Source organism: Ranitomeya imitator, chromosome 1, assembly GCF_032444005.1.
Source record: "Ranitomeya imitator isolate aRanImi1 chromosome 1, aRanImi1.pri, whole genome shotgun sequence".
Taxonomy (NCBI): Eukaryota; Metazoa; Chordata; class Amphibia; order Anura; family Dendrobatidae; genus Ranitomeya; species Ranitomeya imitator.
The window spans coordinates 645,484,763-645,504,253 of record NC_091282.1 but is presented as its reverse complement, the minus strand read 5'-3'; the positions used below and the strand labels follow the sequence as shown (position 1 = coordinate 645,504,253).

General features: G+C 42.6%; 2 protein-coding genes across 2 annotated transcripts in view; one reads left to right on the top strand and one right to left on the bottom strand.

Moving 5' to 3' along the window:
- LOC138657992 (signaling lymphocytic activation molecule-like) overlaps positions 1 to 7,761 on the bottom strand; it is a 42,290-nt gene extending 34,529 nt beyond the window's left edge. The window contains exons 1-4 of the mRNA XM_069745575.1: positions 7,676 to 7,761; positions 6,719 to 7,048; positions 4,704 to 4,970; positions 991 to 1,092 (exon numbers count right to left, since the gene is read on the bottom strand). Of these exons, the coding sequence (XP_069601676.1) occupies positions 991 to 1,092; positions 4,704 to 4,970; positions 6,719 to 7,048; positions 7,676 to 7,724 (748 nt within the window). The 5' untranslated portion in view covers positions 7,725 to 7,761. The remainder of the gene's footprint in view (positions 1 to 990; positions 1,093 to 4,703; positions 4,971 to 6,718; positions 7,049 to 7,675) is intronic.
- A 4,262-nt stretch (positions 7,762 to 12,023) lies between these two features.
- Positions 12,024 to 19,491, top strand: part of LOC138638615 (SLAM family member 9-like) — a 46,856-nt gene continuing 39,388 nt past the window's right edge. The window contains exon 1 of the mRNA XM_069728068.1: positions 12,024 to 12,101. Within this exon, the coding sequence (XP_069584169.1) occupies positions 12,065 to 12,101 (37 nt within the window). The 5' untranslated portion in view covers positions 12,024 to 12,064. The remainder of the gene's footprint in view (positions 12,102 to 19,491) is intronic.

The following is a 19,491-nucleotide window of genomic DNA, read 5'->3' as shown; positions in this document are numbered from 1 at the left end:
CCATAGGAGTAGTAGGTATACTAATAGTAGGCATTGGAGTAGTAGGTATACTAATAGTAGGCATAGGAGTAGTAGGTATACTAATAGTAGGCATAGGAGTAGTAGGGATACTAATAGTAGGCATAGGAGTAGTAGGTATACTAATAGTAGGCATAGGAGTAGTAGGTATACTAATGGTAGGCATAGGAGTAGTAGGTATACTAATAGTAGGCATAGGAGTAGTAGGTATAGGAGGAGTAGGTATATTAATAGTAGGCATAGGAGTAGTAGGTATAGGAGGAGTAGGTATATTAATAGTAGGCATAGGAGTAGTGGGTATAGGGGGTAGTAGGTATACTAATAGTAGGCATAGGAGTAGTAGGTATAGGAGGAGTAGGTATATTAATAGTAGGCATAGGAATAGTGGGTATAGGGGGTAGTAGGTATACTAATAGTAGGCATAGGAGTAGTAGGTATAGGAGGAGTAGGTATATTAATAGTAGGCATAGGAGTAGTAGGTATAGGAGGAGTAGGTATATTAATAGTAGGCATAGGAGTAGTGGGTATAGGGGGTAGTAGGTATACTAATAGTAGGCATAGGAGTAGTAGGTATAGGAGGAGTAGGTATATTAATAGTAGGCATAGGAATAGTGGGTATAGGGGGTAGTAGGTATACTAATAGTAGGCATAGGAGTAGTAGGTATAGGAGGAGTAGGTATATTAATAGTAGGCATAGGAGTAGTAGGTATAGGAGGAGTAGGTATATTAATAGTAGGCATAGGAGTAGTAGGTATAGGGGGTAGTAGGTATACTAATAGTAGGCATAGGAGTAGTGGGTATAGGGGGTAGTAGGTATACTAATAGTAGGCATAGGAGTAGTAGTATACTAATAGTATTCATATGAATGCTATGTGGACATATTGTCAATAAGATATTTTGATATTTAAAATATTTTCACTCAGCCATATGAGAATAGAAATGATAGGTGGAGAAGAGCTGTGTCCCACTTACCCCTGTTGCATTTTTTTGTTATCAAAATTAGCACCACAATTACTATAATAACACCGATCAATGTTGGAACCAAAATGTAAAGAATTAGGCCATGTCTGGTACCTACAGGGGAAAAAAAGAAGACAAAAAGCATTATTAGCGGCACCTTTTATGAGCACTGATCTCTTTAAAGGGATTCTCCCAAAAGAGAAAGCTTTCTTCAAGTCATAGGACATCCTGAGCGATATATGTTCCTCATAGCCACTTTCTATCACCCCTACTTATATATATATGTTCCTCATAGCCACATTATATCATCCCTACATATATATATGTTCCTCATAGTCACTTTCTATCACCCCTACATATATAAATGTTCATCATAGCTACTTTCTTTCATCCCTACATACACAATTGCTTCTCATAGCCACTTTCTATCACTGCTACATATACATACAGTGGGGCAAAAAAGTATTTAGTCAGTCAGCAATAGTGCAAGTTCCACCACTTAAAAAGATGAGAGGCGTCTGTAATTTACATCACAGGTAGACCTCAACTATGGGAGACAAACTGAGAAAAAAAAATCCAGAAAATCACATTGTCTGTTTTTTTAACATTTTATTTGCATATTATGGTGGAAAATAAGTATTTGGTCAGAAACAAACAATCAAGATTTCAGGCTCTCACAGACCTGTAACTTCTTCTTTAAGAGTCTCCTCTTTCCTCCACTCATTACCTGTAGTAATGGCACCTGTTTAAACTTGTTATCAGTATAAAAAGACACCTGTGCACACCCTCAAACAGTCTGACTCCAAACTCCACTATGGTGAAGACCAAACAGCTGTCAAAGGACACCAGAAACAAAATTGTAACCCTGCACCAGGCTGGGAAGACTGAATCTGCAATAGCCAACCAGCTTGGAGTGAAAAAATCAACAGTGGGAGCAATAATTAGAAAATGGAAGACATATAAGACCACTGATAATCTCCCTCGATCTGGGGCTCCACGCAAAATCCCACCCCGTGGGGTAAGAATGATCACAAGAACGGTGAGCAAAAATCCCAGAACCACGCGGGGGGACCTAGTGAATGAACTGCAGAGAGCTGGGACCAATGTAACAAGGCCTACCATAAGTAACACACTACGCCACCATGGACTCAGATCCTGCAGTGCCAGACGTGTCCCACTGCTTTAGCCAGTACATGTCCAGGCCCGTCTGAAGTTTGCTAGAGAGCATTTGGATGATCCAGAGGAGTTTTGGGAGAATGTCCTATGGTCTGATGAAACCAAACTGGAACTGTTTGGTAGAAACACAACTTGTCGTGTTTGGAGGAAAAAGAATACTGAGTTGCATCCATCAAACACCATACCTACTGTAAAGCATGGTGGTGGAAACATCATGCTTTGGGGCTGTTTCTCTGCAAAGGGGCCAGGACGACTGATCCGGGTACATGAAAGAATGAATGGGGCCATGTATCGTGAGATTTTGAGTGCAAACCTCCTTCCATCAGCAAGGGCATTGAAGATGAAACTTGGCTGGGTCTTTCAACATGACAATGATCCAAAGCACACCGCCAGGGCAACGAAGGAGTGGCTTCGTAAGAAGCATTTCAAGGTCCTGGAGTGGCCTAGCCACTCTCCAGATTTCAACCCTATAGAAAACCTTTGGAGGGAGTTGAAAGTCCGTGTTGCCAAGCAAAAAGCCAAAAACATCACTACTCTAGAGGAGATCTGCATGGAGGAATGGGCCAACATACCAACAACAGTGTGTGGCAACCTTGTGAAGACTTACAGAAAACGTTTGACCTCTGTCATTGCCAACAAAGGATATATTACAAAGTATTGAAATGAAATTTTGTTTCTGACCAAATACTTATTTTCCACCATAATATGCAAATAAAATGTTAAAAAAACAGACAATGTGATTTTCTGGATTTTGTTTTCTCAGTTTGTCTCCCATATTTGAGGTCTACCTATGATGTAAATTACAGACGCCTCTCATCTTTTTAAGTGGTGGAACTTGCACTATTGCTGACTGACTAAATACTTTTTTGCCCCACTGTATGTTCCTTGTAGCCACTTTCTATCACTCCTATCATTTTCTACTTATGCATATGTTCCTCATGACCGCGTATAGCCCATTTGGGATTTTTCTCCCCAACATACCCCCCAAACTAGCCACTTGTAGCCAAACAAAAATCCGCCACCCCCCCACTTAACGCTAATTATGCAATAAAGACATAACACATTAAATTCTTTGGATAATTTTGGCCACAGCAGCCAGTTTATTAACAAACAACAATTAATTATTATAATTATAACAAAAATATCTGAAAACTTGAGGGGGAGGGTTCCTGGAGCTAAAAGATCTTGTATCATATATATAGGCAAAAAATGCCCCCAAACTTTTTTAACCAATACTTTTTTACCCTCCGCCGTGACCACCAGCTCGAGGGCACCATGTAACCCTTTTCAGGGCAGACCAAAAAACCCCAAAGCTCCCAAGGCCAATCCCCGCAACCACAAGCCAGACCCACCCCCATCCAATTGACCTTCCTCCAATAAAACATCACCAACTCCAAGAACCCCGCCGCCCGCCCCACTTGCTACTGTGACAATGAACAATATCATGAGAAATATAAAACAAACAACATCACCCGTCCCTTAAGAATGGTTAAACGACCATCAAAACACTACTACTGTAAATATCCCTGAAAAAGAGGGAGGGTGGGTGGTCTTTTCCTGCCGTCTTCTCCTTGTGAATGGCAATTTTCCCGCACTTTCCCCCCCTTGTTGCCCGACTCCAGCCCCCAAACTCCTCCCCCATTCCCCTACAGCCAATCCCCTCACGGTGTTTCAAAAAGCAATATGGAAAAACCCCTCCCATGACAACGCAGTCATGGGGGGCCTCCATCCAGCCCCATCTTGATCACGTTCTATCACCCCTACATATATAATTGTGTCTCGTGGCCACTTTCTATCACCCCTACATATACATATGTTCCTCATAGCCAGTTTCTATCATCCCTACATATATAATTGTTTCTCATAGCCACGTTTTTATCATTCCTACAAATACATATGTTCCTCAAAGCCACTTTCTATCACTCCTACCATTTTCTACTTATACATATGTTCCTCTTGATCACGTTCTATCACCCCTACATATATAATTGTTTCTCATGGCCATTTTCTATCACCCCTACATATACATATGTTCCTCATAGCCAGTTTATATCATTCCTACATATATAATTGTTTCCCATAGCCACTTTTTATCATTCCTACAAATACATATGTTCCTCAAAGCCACTTTCTTTCACCCCTACCTATACATATGTTCCTCATAGCCACTTTCTATCACCCTTACATATACATATGTTGCTCATAGCCACTTTCTATCACGTGTACATATACATATGTTCCTAATAGCCACTTTTTATCATCACCCCAACATATACATATGTTTTTCAAAGTCACTTTCTATCACCCGTACAAATATATATATATATATATATATATATACTATATACTATATATTTTTTTCCAAAGATTCCTAGAAATGACAAGAAATATATATTTATTCCTCCAAATATTTGAACACCTCCACTGTCCACACCAATATTGTGACACCTAAAACACTCTGTGCTGCTGTAATTATTTTTACACAGCGTCTGTAATAACTCCAATGTGATAATTTTTTCCGCCTTATGCATATTTTCACTGGGTCTTACCCTGATCTGGATTGCACACAGATGATAATTTATGCTCGCTTGACTCCTCGCTTACAATATTTTTGGCGGTGCACCGGAAGGTGCTGTTAGCGTTCTCATTGGTGATGCTGATCTCTAATGTGCTGTCATCATGACTCAGGAGCTTATCATCTCTCATCCAGCTGAACGTCACGTTGGTCCCGGTGTGCATCAGACACGTCATGGTGACCCTACAGGTGTTATTCTGGGAATCCTCCGTTACACTCACTGTCAAATTGGAGATCTGTTCTGTTCCAATAAAATGTAATACTATATTAAGTAAACAGTAAATAATTTTATTTTAGATTTTGCAATATTCTCCTCTTTTACAAAGTTTTCCCTACCTGCCATCCATAGTAAAAATCAGTTACCTGCAGCAGGACAGTAAGAATAAAGGTGTCAGATCTATTCGGACAATTTTAGGCTCTATCATGAATCGCTGTACCCAACAGAAACTTTAAGAGTCAGTTTAGACCAGCATAATTTCAGTCTGTGCACATCAGATTACACATAGACAACACAAGGACTAATTCGCAACAGTGATCATCTCATATGTTTTGCCAAAGCGACAATGCGACTTTTAATTGTGTATGTACACATAGTGTATACTTGCCAACATTAGAGTTGGGAGTAAATGGATATTTAAAGGTTAGGGTGAGAACTGAAATGCTTGAGTGCCCGAATTGCGCGTCGGATGCTCGGATGTGCTCGAATCGAGAAGCGAACATAATGGAGCTGAATGGGAGATTCAAGCATTTTTCCGGTGAACAGTAAAATTCTCTATCTTTCACTACCTGGCTCAGATAATTCATATGACCGAGCACTAGAACACCACACAATACTCAGCACTCCTCAACACACAAAAGAGCACCCCGATGCTCCATCGAATATTGAGCAGTGCCGAGCACGCTCAACCATCACTGGTGGCTATCATTTCCAAACAGATTTGATATATGGGCTGCAAAAGGCTGCTGATCAATAGGGTCCAGATTCCAAGACCCCCACAGATTGCTCAAAACATGGATCTGAAGCTCTCGCAGATTGAAGCACAGCTCGAAACGCACAGAGCGGTGTACGGCAACAGACTCAATAGGGCATCTGGTCTATATTCTAGGATAGTACCTGAAAAATTGGGATAGCCCTTCAGGACTGCTTATGGTGTGTACCTGTTCACAATCTGAATGAGAGCACAGAATTCACACACTCTTGTGAACTTGATTTAAGAGTATACAAGTTTTTTTGCTACATTTTTGTAGAGGAAACTAAGCCAAAACGCTAAGATTTTGAGGATGATTTGGAGAGTTTCTGTTCTGTGTCTATGTGCACACAGAGTCTTTTTTGCAGAGTTTTCAAAGCAGAAACTGAGCAGAAATGGCAAGTTTTTTAGAAGTTTTGCATTTTTTATGATGATTTAGAGAGTTTCCACTCTGTTTTTGCGCCCAAAACTTCTCAAAAAAGTATGTGTGCATACAAAGAGTGTGGATGGCATCAGACAACTTTGTGCCCACAGTCCCATTGCAGGTCATTTGATTTTGTCCGCCAGGGCTCTGGGGAGTGATAAAGGGCACATTCTTAGGATTTGATGGGTCTCAACCTCTTCCTTGCACATGCCATGCACCTAATTGTCTGTTCCTTAGATTCAGTTGCATCCACTTACACCATCGGTAGGAGTATGCACTGGATACATGCGTGTTTCACAGATGAAGAAGGCTGTACACCTCACCTTGCTACACATGTGCCATGAAGAAAGTTGTACTGTCCTTGGCTCTATCTGCACGTACTGGAGTCTCACCAGTGACATAAATTAATTTACTACCTAATGCCAGCTTTTTGACATTGACATCTTTGGACCAGTAAACTCCTCGGTGGTTTAGAAGTCCCAATACTACTGATGACTTTCCTTTAAGTAGGAAACATTCAAATTTGTCATCGCCATGCACCCATCTTTCTCAGCCTCGCCACATCTTATTAGATAAGATAAGGAGGATAGGACTCACCATAGACTTTCACCTCAAAGTGACAAATGTCCTCATATTTGTTTGTCTTTTGCAACGTGAGCTCGTAATCGCTCTCATCCTCCTTCTGTAATGTCTGGATCACAACAGATAAATCTTTTGTATTAAACTGGTATCTACTGTGGGAATTATTTTGGTCATTTTCTTTGAGGGTCTTTAAATTGTGTTCCAGTACCATCTTCTTTGATGTGTAATTTGTGCTCCTCAGGTACAGTTTTTCATAATCTGGGTTGCTTTGTAATTTATATAGAACCAAAGATTTTCCAAGGGTCCCATTCCAGGTCTTCGTATCTCCACATAGATTGGAGTCACCTTCAAGAAAAACAGACATCAAGTCAGACCCACCGAAAGGATGATAAATATGTGATCGCTGGTAGTCTGATTGTTGGGCCCCCCCCGCCGTTTTCAAGAACAGAGGTCCCAAATTTCTATGCATGACTGAAACAGACCTCCATCGACATGGGATCCAAACAGGCTGTATGCTCACATTGGGATATGGTTCATATAGGGATTTACCAACAAACCTATTAAAAATGCTTAAATCTGATATGCAAATTGCCTCTTAAGAGAAGAAGAGGACTTAGCACCACCTGTTGGAAGCAGCGATCCTACAAGTCACTATCGAGGGGGCAACACTCCGAAACACCTTGTCTGCAAATTGAGATTCTGATTTGGCTTTTATCCTAAGTTACCGTATATTGCAAGACTCGTTAAGGGTCAATAGTGACTCGTAGGATCTAACCGTGCCCTGCATAAGTAATCTCACAGCAGTAATGTACAATGTGTACATAACACCACCATACAAATAATATTAAAGGGTAGATTGCGCTGCATGGAGTATCCAAAATATTCACAAACCCCAACTCCAAGTACATATACACAGGGAACCCTAAGCTAAAAAGACACAACAGCAGTAGATTATAGAAAATCAAAACTTACCAAAATGGTAAAAACACATACAAAATACCACGCACAACAAGACAGACATGCTTCAGAAGTCGCCTCGAACAAGTCTACAGAGGTAATGCTTTAAAGTGCATCGCTCAGCTAAAATTCTGTAAACGGAAACTTTTTTTTTCTTTTGTCAAACCACTGAAGTGAAGCAAACATTCTATAAATTTCAGGTGAAAAAAAAGTAAAATCTCACAGTCCCATATTCTGCTTGGTCGGTAGAAAAATAAGAGAAAAAATTGACAAATATTTTTATTACTGATTTTTTTTTTATAGCAATTGTCCTCTGCTCCATTTTGCGATATTGTGAGAAAATACATCATGGAGTGATGAGGTTTGAGAGATTATTTAGTTAGGATCTGTGTCCTTTAAAAAATGAGTGGACTGTGTTGCTTGTGACACAGCTGGGTCACATGGCTGAATGGGGGTAACCACCATACACGCATCCACGACCCAATAGTGTTGCACACACCATAAAAGTTTACCGTTTTCTACCAGTAGAGGTGAGAAATGAACATACTGAGTAGAACAGCAAAAGGAGGAAAAGTACCTGCATAGTAACTAACTAGAAGTAGGGGTGAGTAACACTAGATACATGTGCTGTACTACCACAAGGCTGCATTATTGGCCACAGAGGAGTAGGAACCCTCAGTTAATACAACTTTTGATGTAGTTTGTTCCACGTAAGAGAGACCAACCTACCTACGAGAGAGTACTACCATTGTGAAGAAGAATGAGCAAAGTCAGTAGTTTTCCAGGAGGTGATAGATCCACTTTAAAGCTTGCTGAAGCAAGTAAAATGGAAACAATCTGTAAGCTCTAAATGTGGAGCTGGAAAGCCAGAAGGTCTGGGCTACAGGAATATGAAGACCCACCAAAAGGGCTGCCAGAAGCAATCCTCCCATTTACTGGGACTATAGATGTCAACTCTGCAGAATTGGAACAATTGGTTTGACAAACAAATAGGCTTAAAGAAGAAGAAGCCAAAAGAGTGGAAGAAGAGCCTCCATTCCCACACTGCCTCAAACGCCAAGTGAGAAACAGGGTCCAAAGCAAAACCATTTAAAGGCCTATTTCTCAGCCCATATGTCAGGCCCATGTTCCGTAGGAGGATGTAAGTGTACGGCCAATCCAAAGGTCTGTGCAAGCTCCAGAAGTGAAGTCTGCTCCGTTCGGAGGTCACAGGACATTGCTGCTTGTAATTGTCTGAAGTGGTCAGGTTACCAGAAGAGCACTTGATTAGATGTTTCTATGATGATGCATTATTATATTCACCTGCAGTCAATAATATGGAGCAGCAGTCTATGAATTCTGAATGGAGCAGAGGATATCTATGGAGTAATTATTATTATTATTATTTATTGTTATAGCGCCATTTATTCCATGGCGCTTTACATGTGAGGAGGGGTATACATAATGAAAACAAGTACAATAAGCTTAAACAATACAAGTCATAACTGGTACAGGAGGAATGAGGACCCTGCCCGCGAGGGCTCACAATCTACAAGGGATGGGTGAGAATACAGTAGGTGAGGGTAGAGATGGTCATGCAGCGGTTTGGTCGATCGGTGGTAGCTGCAGGTTGTAGGCTTGTCTGAAGAGGTGGGTCTTCAGGTTCTTTTTGAAGGTTTCGATGGTAGGCGAGAGTCTGATGTGTTGTGGTAGAGGGTTCCAGAGTAGGGGTGATACGCGAGAGAAATCTTGTATACGATTGTGGGAAGAGGAGATAAGAGGGGAGTAGAGTAGGAGATCTTGTGAGGATCGGAGGTTGCGGGTAGGTAAGTACCGGGAGACGAGGTCACAGATGTATGGAGGAGACAGGTTGTGGATGGCTTTGTACGTCATGGTTAGGGTTTTGTAGTGGAGTCTCTGGGCAATGGGGAGCCAGTGAAGGGATTGACAGAGGGGAGAGGCCGGGGAATAGCGGGGGGACAGGTGGATTAGTCGGGCAGCAGAGTTTAGAATAGATTGGAGGGGTGCGAGAGTGTTAGCGGGGAGGCCACAGAGCAGGAGGTTGCAGTAGTCAAGGCGAGAGATGATGAGGGCATGGACTAGGGTTTTTGCAGATTCATGGTTGAGGAATGAACGGATTCGTGAAATATTTTTGAGTTGCAGTCGGCAGGAAGTGGAAAGGGCTTGGATATGTGGTTTGAAGGAGAGATCAGCGTCAAGGATTACCCCGAGGCAGCGAGCTTGTGGGACTGGGGAGAGTGGGCAGCCATTTACTGTAATTGATAGGTTCGTTAGGGGGGTCGCGTGAGATGGGGGAAAGATGATGAATTCTGTTTTGTCCATGTTAAGTTTCAAAAATCTAGCGGAGAAGAAGGATGAAATAGTGGACAGACATTGAGGGATTCTGGTTAGAAGGGAGGTGATATCTGGTCCAGAGATGTAGATCTGTGTGTCGTCAGCATAGAGATGATACTGAAAGCCATGAGATTCTATGAGCTGTCCCAGGCCAAAGGTGTAAATGGAGAAGAGCAAGGGCCCAAGGACTGAACCTTGTGGGACTCCGACAGATAGAGGGCGAGGTGAGGAGGTGGTGTGTGAGTGGGAGACGCTGAATGTCCGGTCTGTTAGGTATGATGAGATCCAGGATAGGGCCAAGTCTGCGATGCCAAGGGATGAGAGGGTTTGTAATAATAGGGAATGGTCCACTGTGTCAAAGGCAGCCGACAGGTCGAGGAGGAGGAGGACAGAGTAGTGTCGCTTGCTCTTGGCGGTTAAGAGGTCATTGGTGACTTTAGTTAGGGCAGTTTCGGTGGAATGGTGTGACCGGAAGCCAGATTGTAGGCGGTCAAAGAGGGAGCAGGAAGAGAGATGGGAGGACAGTTCAAGGTAAACGTGTTGTTCCAGTAGTTTGGAGGCATAGGGGAGAAGTGATATAGGGCGATAGCTAGATACAGAGGATGGGTCAAGAGAGGGCTTTTTGAGGATAGGTGTGATGGAGGCATGTTTAAAGCTTGAGGGGAAAACACCAGTTGTTAGAGATAAGTTGAAGAGATGGGTTAGGGTTGGGATGAAGATTGTGGTGAGGTTTGGGATGAGGTGGGATGGGAGTGGGTCAAGTGCACAGGTGGTGAGATGTGATCTTGAGAGTAGAGTGGAGAGTTGATCTTCTGTAATGGTGGAGAAGTTGGTTTTGGAGGTGGAGGGCTGTGAAATCGGGAGGAAGAGCTCTGGGGGTTGTTGACCAAAACTGTCTCTAATGCTATCAATCTTCTGCTTGAAAAATGAGGCAAAGTCTTCAGCAGAGATAAGTGGGGAGGGAGGAGGTGCTGGGGGACGGAGGAGAGAATTGAAGGTGTTGAATAACTGTTTAGGGTTGTGAGAGAGGGAGGATATGAGAGATGAGAAGTAGGTTTGTTTAGCTGTGGCAAGTAGAGGATATCTATGGAGTGACCTGCACTGGAAGCCAAGAATCGGAGATTATTATTTTAAAACCATCTGTCATGATCCAGACCGGGTTTTGAGTCCTGTTTTCCCTTTTTCCTGGACTGGTCATGTCAAGAGTTAACCTTTCTCAGCCTCTGTCTAGGTTCAGGTTGGCTATTTATTACTGCTGCTTCCTGCAGGCGATGTCAGTTATAGTTTTTACCTAGTGTTGCTGTAGCTGACTCTGATTGCTCTGATTTGTACTGCTGTGTTGCTGTCTGAACCCGTGTCTCTGTTTTCCCCTATTCCCGACTTAACTCCATGTTTCCCGTTAGTGGGCTGACTCCCTGGTTTTGACTTGGCTTGTATCCTGACCTGCTTCTGTCTTTTGGCTTATCCGCTCCTGACTGTTAGTGACTCCCTGGCTTGTCTCTGACTGTGAGTTTGATAACTCGTTTGGTACTGCACTACATTCTAGGATTTGACCCTGGATTGTTTGACTTTCTGCTGCCACCGGTGGCAGCCTCACTGCTGCACTGCAGGCCAGCTCTGTATAGGTGCAGTCCTGCTTCCACTCTACTGCCATCTAGTGGAGTCTGCACCTACCTGCATTGCAGCAACGTGACACCATCTATACCTAAGAAAAAAAAATTGGTGTTGGACAACCCCTTTAACAATCTTCCTTCATTATCCCATGCCATTCCCTAGGTGCATATTATACATACCAGTGTGACAAAAGCCAAAATGACACTTAAAAGTCTAATTGTCCTGTGGAAAAAGCTTCTATTTGTAGAATGAATATTATGAAGCGGAGTTGGGTGGAAGACATTTCCCATTCCATAGAAGCTGGTGAGAACTTGTCACATCCCTGGAGGGTTAGATTTGGACATCAGCCATGCAGGAAACTTTGGAGCTTTTCCTGCTTTTTATGATAAGAAAGAAGATTTTTTTTTCTTTCTAGGACACTTGAGGAGAGAGGATCGCGGCAGAATATATCAGGGGATGGTGGTGCTCCTTCTCTTGCTGATGCCGGCATGGGGTAAGTGCAATTTTATCCAAAGCTCCGAATTGATGGTCCAACCCCCTACTCAAAGCAGGATTCACTAAATCATCCCAAACAGATGTCTGTCCAGCCTCTGTTTGAAGACTTCCATGGAAGGAGAACTCACCACCTCTCATGGCAGCCTGTTCCACTCATTGATCACCCTGTAAAAAAGTTTTTTCTAATATCTAATCTGTGTCTCCTCCCATTCAGCTTCATCCCATTGCTTCTAGTCTTCCCTTGTGCAAATGAGAATAAAGATAATGCTTCTACAATGTGACAGCCCTTGAGATAGTTGTAGACAGCTATTAAGTCTCCTCACAGTCTTCTTTTTTGCAAGCTAAACATTCCCAGATCCTGTAACTGTTCCTCATAGGACATGGTTTGCAGATTGGTCACCATTCTGGTCACTCTTCTCTGAACATGCTCCAGTTTGCTGATGTCTCTTTTTTTAAATGTGGTGCCCAAAACTGGACACAGTATTCAAACCAAGCACATGTTCTCAGTGCACTCATGGCATGGCCAAACACTAGCCACCTACTTTTTTCCATCTAGCTTTGCACTCCTCTGGCTATTTTAAAGGTAGAGCTGTCAATCAATGAAGAGGAGGGCGGAGATTGATGGAAAATAACTGTTTGGCCGCTACGAGGGTGTATCAAGCAAGCACCTATTCTTGGTTGGAACAGTCATTTTGTGCTGTCAGGCACCCATTAAATACTCAAAGGATTATAAGCAGTTTTGTTTTGGAGCATAGTAACACAGTTATTAAGGTTGAAGGAAGACTTTAAGTCCATCTAGTTCAACCCATAGCCTAACCTAACATGCCCTAACATGTTGATCCAGAGGAAGGCAAAAAAAAACCATGTGGCAAAAAGTAAGCTCCACTTTGGGGAAAAAAATTCCTTCCCGACTCCACATACGGCAATCAGACTAGTTCCCTGGATCAACGCCCTATCAAGGAATCTAGTGTATATACCCTGTAACATTATACTTTTCCAGAAAGGTATCCAGTCCCCTCTTAAATTTAAGTAATGAATCACTCATTACAACATCATACGGCAGAGAGTTCCATAGTCTCACAGCTCTTACAGTTACTGCTCTCAGAATCTGCGTCTGTTATTATTATGCTTAAACCTTAAACCATAGATGACATGAAGCTCTGATTTTGTAGATACATTACAGAATGTCTTATCAGTCCCGTGTGATCCAGAGAAACCCTGCTAAATAGGCAGCAGATGATATTCAATGCTGATAATTTGGGTGTAACTGTTGATAGCACTCAATGCCAGTGTGCTGTATCAAAAGCCACCATTATTGGCTTCTAGAGGAGAATATTATTTTACCCCTTTGTAAAAGCATGACATTTCTTTGATGTTTTCAAAGACAGGATGGAAGATGAAAATCTCCATGGTCGAGTAGTTCTATCTCATCCCTTTTATGCATACCGCCTCTTCTAAACACATGACTTCTTTACAAATACTCCCTAATCTAATATATAAAGCTGAATGTGTGTGGTGTGTATGTCCGGGATTGGCATCTGAACTGTCGCAGCTACAGCTGCAAAATTTTGCACAGTCACACATCTGGACCCCGAGAGCGTCATAGTCTATGTTGTGAGGCGAAATTTTAACCCCGCGCGTTCCAATTCACCAAATAATTTTGCCCCTATCTACATAATGGGAAAAAAGTGAAAGGAAAAGTGTTGGAGGCAAATTGACAGCTGCCAGATATGAACAAAGGGGACTTAAAGAATGAGAGCGATGGCGCCAAAGAGTATATACCGTACAGTTGCTAAGGTGGGGCCCCGACATGGGATACTCACCACACACAGGGATATGAACACACAAACAAAATGCGCCACACACTACCACGTGCTTGAACACATATCACCCTCAGCACACATTTCACCACACATACACCAACCTCGCCACATAAAAGTCGAAACACAAAAGTCGCCACTCAAAACTCACCACGCGCAAAACTCGCCACATGCAAAACTAGGCTCATGCAAAACTAGGCTCACGCAAAACTAGGCTCACGCAAAACTCGCCACACGTGCAAAACTCACCTCATGGAAAACTCGCCACACGTAAAACTTGCACACGCGGAAAAATTGCCACTTGCACAAAAGTTGCAACACATGCAAAAGTTGCCTCACACAAAACTTGCACATACTCAAAACGCACCACATATAAAACTCGCCATGCGCAAAACTCGCCATGCGCAAAACTTGCTGCACACAACTTGCTACAAAAACCTGTCACATGCAACTCGACACACAAAAAGTTGCTACACGCGTGTCGCCACACAAAACTCATCTCACAAAAGTCGCTACATGCATGTCGCCAGACGCAACTCAACACACACAACTTGACACATGAAACTCGCCCTAAAACACACACAAATCTGGTATTATCCTTCAAAAATAAAAAGCTGATTAATAAGCAGACAAACTACAAGAGCAACAAATGTACCATATAGGAAATACGGCAGCTGTCAGTCACATGACCTGTCTATAATGTGTATGTGTGAGCTAATATATACTGCCTGGGGGGAGGGCTTCCTGTTGGCTTGGGATTTATCAGGCTGCCAATTTAGCTTACAAATACTGAGGTAAAAATACTGACCAAATAACGTGTGAACGAGGTCTAATACAGGAGGAGATGACATACAGGTACATACTATATACAGGGGAGATGACACACAGGTATATACTATATACAGGAGCAGATGACACAGGTACATACTATGTACAGGAGGAGATGACATACAGGTATATGCTATATACAGGAGGAGATGACATACAGGTATATAGTATATACAGGAGGAGATAAATTACAGGTTTATACTATATACAGGAGGAGATGACACACGTATATACTATACACAGGAGGAGATGACATACAGGCATATACTATATAAAAGAGGAGATGACACATAGGTATATGCAGGAGGAGATGACATACAGGTATATACTATATACTGGAGATGACATACAGGTATATAATATATAAAAGAGGAGATGACACATAGGTATATACAGGAGGAGATGACATACAGCAGGTATATACTATATACAGGGGAGATGACATACAGGTATATACTAACACAGGAGATGACTTACATGTATATACTATATATAGGAGATGACATACAGGTATATACTATATACAGAAGAGATGACATACAGGTATATACTATATACAGGAGGAGATGACACATAGGTATATACAATATACAGGAGGAGATGACATACAGCAGGTATATACTATTTACAGGGGAGATTACATACAGGTATATACTATATACAGGGGAGATGACATACAGGTATATACTATATACAGGAGTTGACATACAGGTGTATACTATATACTGTATAAGGGAGATGACAAACATGTATATACTGAGGGGAAAATGAGAGGTGTGAGGTGCAAATGAGAGGTGTGAAGTGAAAATGAGTGGTGTGAGGTGAAAATGAAAAGGTGTGAGTGCAAAATGAGAGGAGTGAGGGAAAATAGTGGAGTGATCAGAAAATGACAGAAGTGAAGTCAAAATGACAAGTATTAGGGGGGAATGAGAGGAGTGAGGGGGAATGAGAGGAAGTGAGGGGGAAAATAAGAGGTGTGAGGGAGAAAATGAGAGAAGTGAGGTGCTATAACTAACCCACAGATATTTACTATGCCCAGATAATGCCGGGCTCTTCAGCTAGTATACTGGATATATACAGTATATAACTGCACCACTTCTTTTCCCTTTTCAACCAATCAGAACTTAGCTTTCTAGACAGCACCGGATAAAGAGTGGATGGCTGTCAATCGGGACCTGTGGTCAATACCAGCATTTTCTTTGTTTTGGAAGCAATGCAAATTCCTTGGAGCCAAGTGGAGCTATTATAGGAATTACACTGCAAAAAAAAAATCGAGTTTATACTCATACTTATGCAGATCCCTAACGTAATTCTTACGATAATTCTAAATGACTGTGATGTGTGTTTATGGCCATAATCCTCAGCACCGCCAAAGACAAATCTGCACTTATGTTTTCGGCCATTAGGAAACAACAGCTGAAAAACCAATTCCAACGCCTCTTTGAAGTCAGATTCAGAGAATTTGTGTATTGTTCCCGGAGAGAATTTCTCAGCAGAGAAACACCATCATCACACAATGGAGATCAGACTTTCCCGTAATAGATCATTGTGCGAAGGCTGCATTTAGAGATAACCTTCGGTAGACATCGTCTCGCCTGCTGCTCCGACCCCATGTATTAAAAAAGGAAAAAAATAAAATTGTGGTATCTAATACTTCCTGCAAATCCCACATCCAGGGCAAGTGCAGGTGCAGCAGTGCAGGAGGTGGGAAAAACAGAGTTGGATAGCTAGATGTGGACCAAGAGCAACATAGGCTCCTGGTCATTGATGGTCAAAGTGCCTTTACCAACCACTTTAGCCAGGGTTCTCTTAAGATCTTCAGTGATTTGGGCTATAGGGGGTTCCTATGGCTGTAACACAGGTGTACGGATGCAGGGAGACAGAAGCACAGAGCAGGTGTTAAGAATTACTTATTTTTATCAATACAGGACTAACTTCCTTGCAGGGAGCAACAGGAAATAAACTAATAAAGGATAAGGGGTAAACAAGGGAAACAGTAACTCAGAATGGCAGTCTACATATTAATTCCACTTAGCGTGACTCCGCTGTCTGTTTCTTCTCCTGAGTCAGATGGTTGATCAGTTGCTGGCTGAGGCCGGTGCTGAGTTCTTCTGGCTTCCCCGCCTAACTAGTTGTCATCACTTCTGGCGGCAGCGGGCAGTCACCGGTCTTACCCGCTGAGCCCCTAATCCATTATGCTGCAGCTCAGCAAAGTCGTATTCACCACAATCCTCCACTTGGCGTGCGTTACTCCGTACGCTTGTCAAAAACTGGGAGTCCTCACTGATCACCGGCCATGATCGCTACTATGCTGCCTATCTTTCCCTGTAGCCCAGCGCCGGTTCCCTCTGACTCCTCTCTCTGGCAGGAAGCCCTGTTCTTTTCCCGCCTAAACCCTTTTATACCCCCTGGCTCATCACGCCCCTTCAACCCAGGTTAAGGGTTTGCTCCGTCTGCAATCTCCTTCGCCCTGCAACAGTAGGTTTGGCCCCAGCAGTTCCGGACCCGGTGTTCTGTTGGCATCCACAGCCCGGTCTTCTCCTTTACACTTCTACGAGATAAAATTCTGACATCGAGTCCCCACAACTATTATGTTACCAGCTGTGGCAGTATAAACAGTGTACGGTGTGGAACACAGCTCTGTACACTGTTTAATAGCATGCTTCCCTTTTCCAGGACAGCACCATGAAATCTCACAGCCCAAACGTCAAGACCTACTTCACGTCTCTGAATTACGAGGCTTTTATTAAGGCCTCGACACACATTAGAATAATGTTGGCTGAACCCTCTGATATCAACAGATTCGGCTGATGGTCTAATGTGTATGGGGCTGCCGGCCAACTAATCTTCGGAAGAGATACCCACTGGACAAGTCCGATTTGAGACTGCCGAGTGCAATGTTAAGCTGCCAAATGACATGTCCTTCAGCCAAACAAATGCTCTTGTGTACGGGATAAATGGTTGAGATGGCAGTTGGCAAAATAATTGGTTTAAGCATCGTTCGGTCAAAAGCCATCTAATGTGTATGGCAGGCAGTACAGTTCCTCACCAATCCCCAGAGAACTGGCTTCTTTCCTAGCTACTTGGCTACTCCAAGTTTATCATCAGCACCACCCAGCCTTCCTTAGTTCTCTCCACTGGGACATCTCCACAGATACAGCAAAGGGTTAAAGGGTTATCTCCCTTCTTCATAAATGGATATTGTTGGATAGAGTTTGTAAAAAATGATGCAATTGCAATTTACTGCTTATTCACAATTACAGTTAGGGCCAGAAATATTTGGACAGTGACACAATTTTCGCGAGTTGGGCTCTGCATGCCACCACATTGGATTTGAAATGAAACCTCTACAACAGAATTCAAGTGCAGATTGTAACGTTTAATTTGAAGGGTTGAACAAAAATATCTGATAGAAAATGTAGGAATTGTACACATTTCTTTACAAACACTCCACATTTTAGGAGGTCAAAAGTAATTGGACAAATAAACATAACCCAAACAAAATATTTTTATTTTCAATATTTTGTTGCAAATCCTTTGGTGGCAATCACTGCCTTAAGTCTGGAACCCATGGACATCACCAAACGCTGGGTTTCCTCCTTCTTAATGCTTTGCCAGGCCTTTACAGCCGCAGCCTTCAGGTCTTGCTTGTTTGTGGGTCTTTCCGTCTTAAGTCTGGATTTGAGCAAGTGAAATGCATGCTCAATTGGGTTTAGATCTGGAGATTGACTTGGCCATTGCAGAATGTTCCACTTTTTGGCACTCATGAACTCCTGGGTAGCTTTGGCTGTATGCTTGGGTTCATTGTCCATCTGTACTATGAAGCGCCGTCCAATCAACTTTGCAGCATTTGGCTGAATCTGGGCTTAAAGTATATCCCGGTACACTTCAGAATTCATCCGGCTACTCTTGTCTGCTCTTATGTCATCAATAAACACAAGTGACCCAGTGCCATTGAAAGCCATGCATGCCCATGCCATCACGTTGCCTCCACCATGTTTTACAGAGGATGTGGTGTGCCTTGGATCATGTGCCGTTCCCTTTCTTCTCCAAACTTTTTTCTTCCCATCATTCTGGTACAAGTTGATCTTTGTCTCATCTGTCCATAGAATACTTTTCCAGAACTGAGCTGGCTTCTTGAGGTGTTTTTCTGCAAATTTAACTCTGGCCTGTCTATTTTTGGTATTGATGAATGGTTTGCATCTAGATGTGAACCCTTTGTATTTACTGTCATGGAGTCTTCTCTTTACTGTTGACTTAGAGACAGATACACCTACTTCACTGAGAGTGTTCTGGACTTCAGTTGATGTTGTGAACGGGTTCTTCTTCACCAAATTAAGTATGCGGCGATCATCCACCACTGTTGTCATCCGTGGACGCCCAGGCCTTTTTGAGTTCCCAAGCTCACCAGTCAATTCCTTTTTTCTCAGAATGTACCCAACTGTTGATTTTGCTACTCCAAGCATGTCTGCTATCTCTCTGATGGATTTTTTCTTTTTTTTCAGCCTCAGGATGTTCTGCTTCACCTCAATTGAGAGTTCCTTTGACCGCATGTTGTCTGCTCACAGCAACAGCTTCCAAATGCAAAACCACACACCTGGAATCCACCCCTGACCTTTTAACTACTTCATTGATTACAGGTTAACGAGGGAGACGCCTTCAGAGTTAATTGCAGCCCTTAGAGTCCATTGTCCAATTACTTTTGGTCCCTTGAAAAAGAGGACGCTATGCATTACAGAG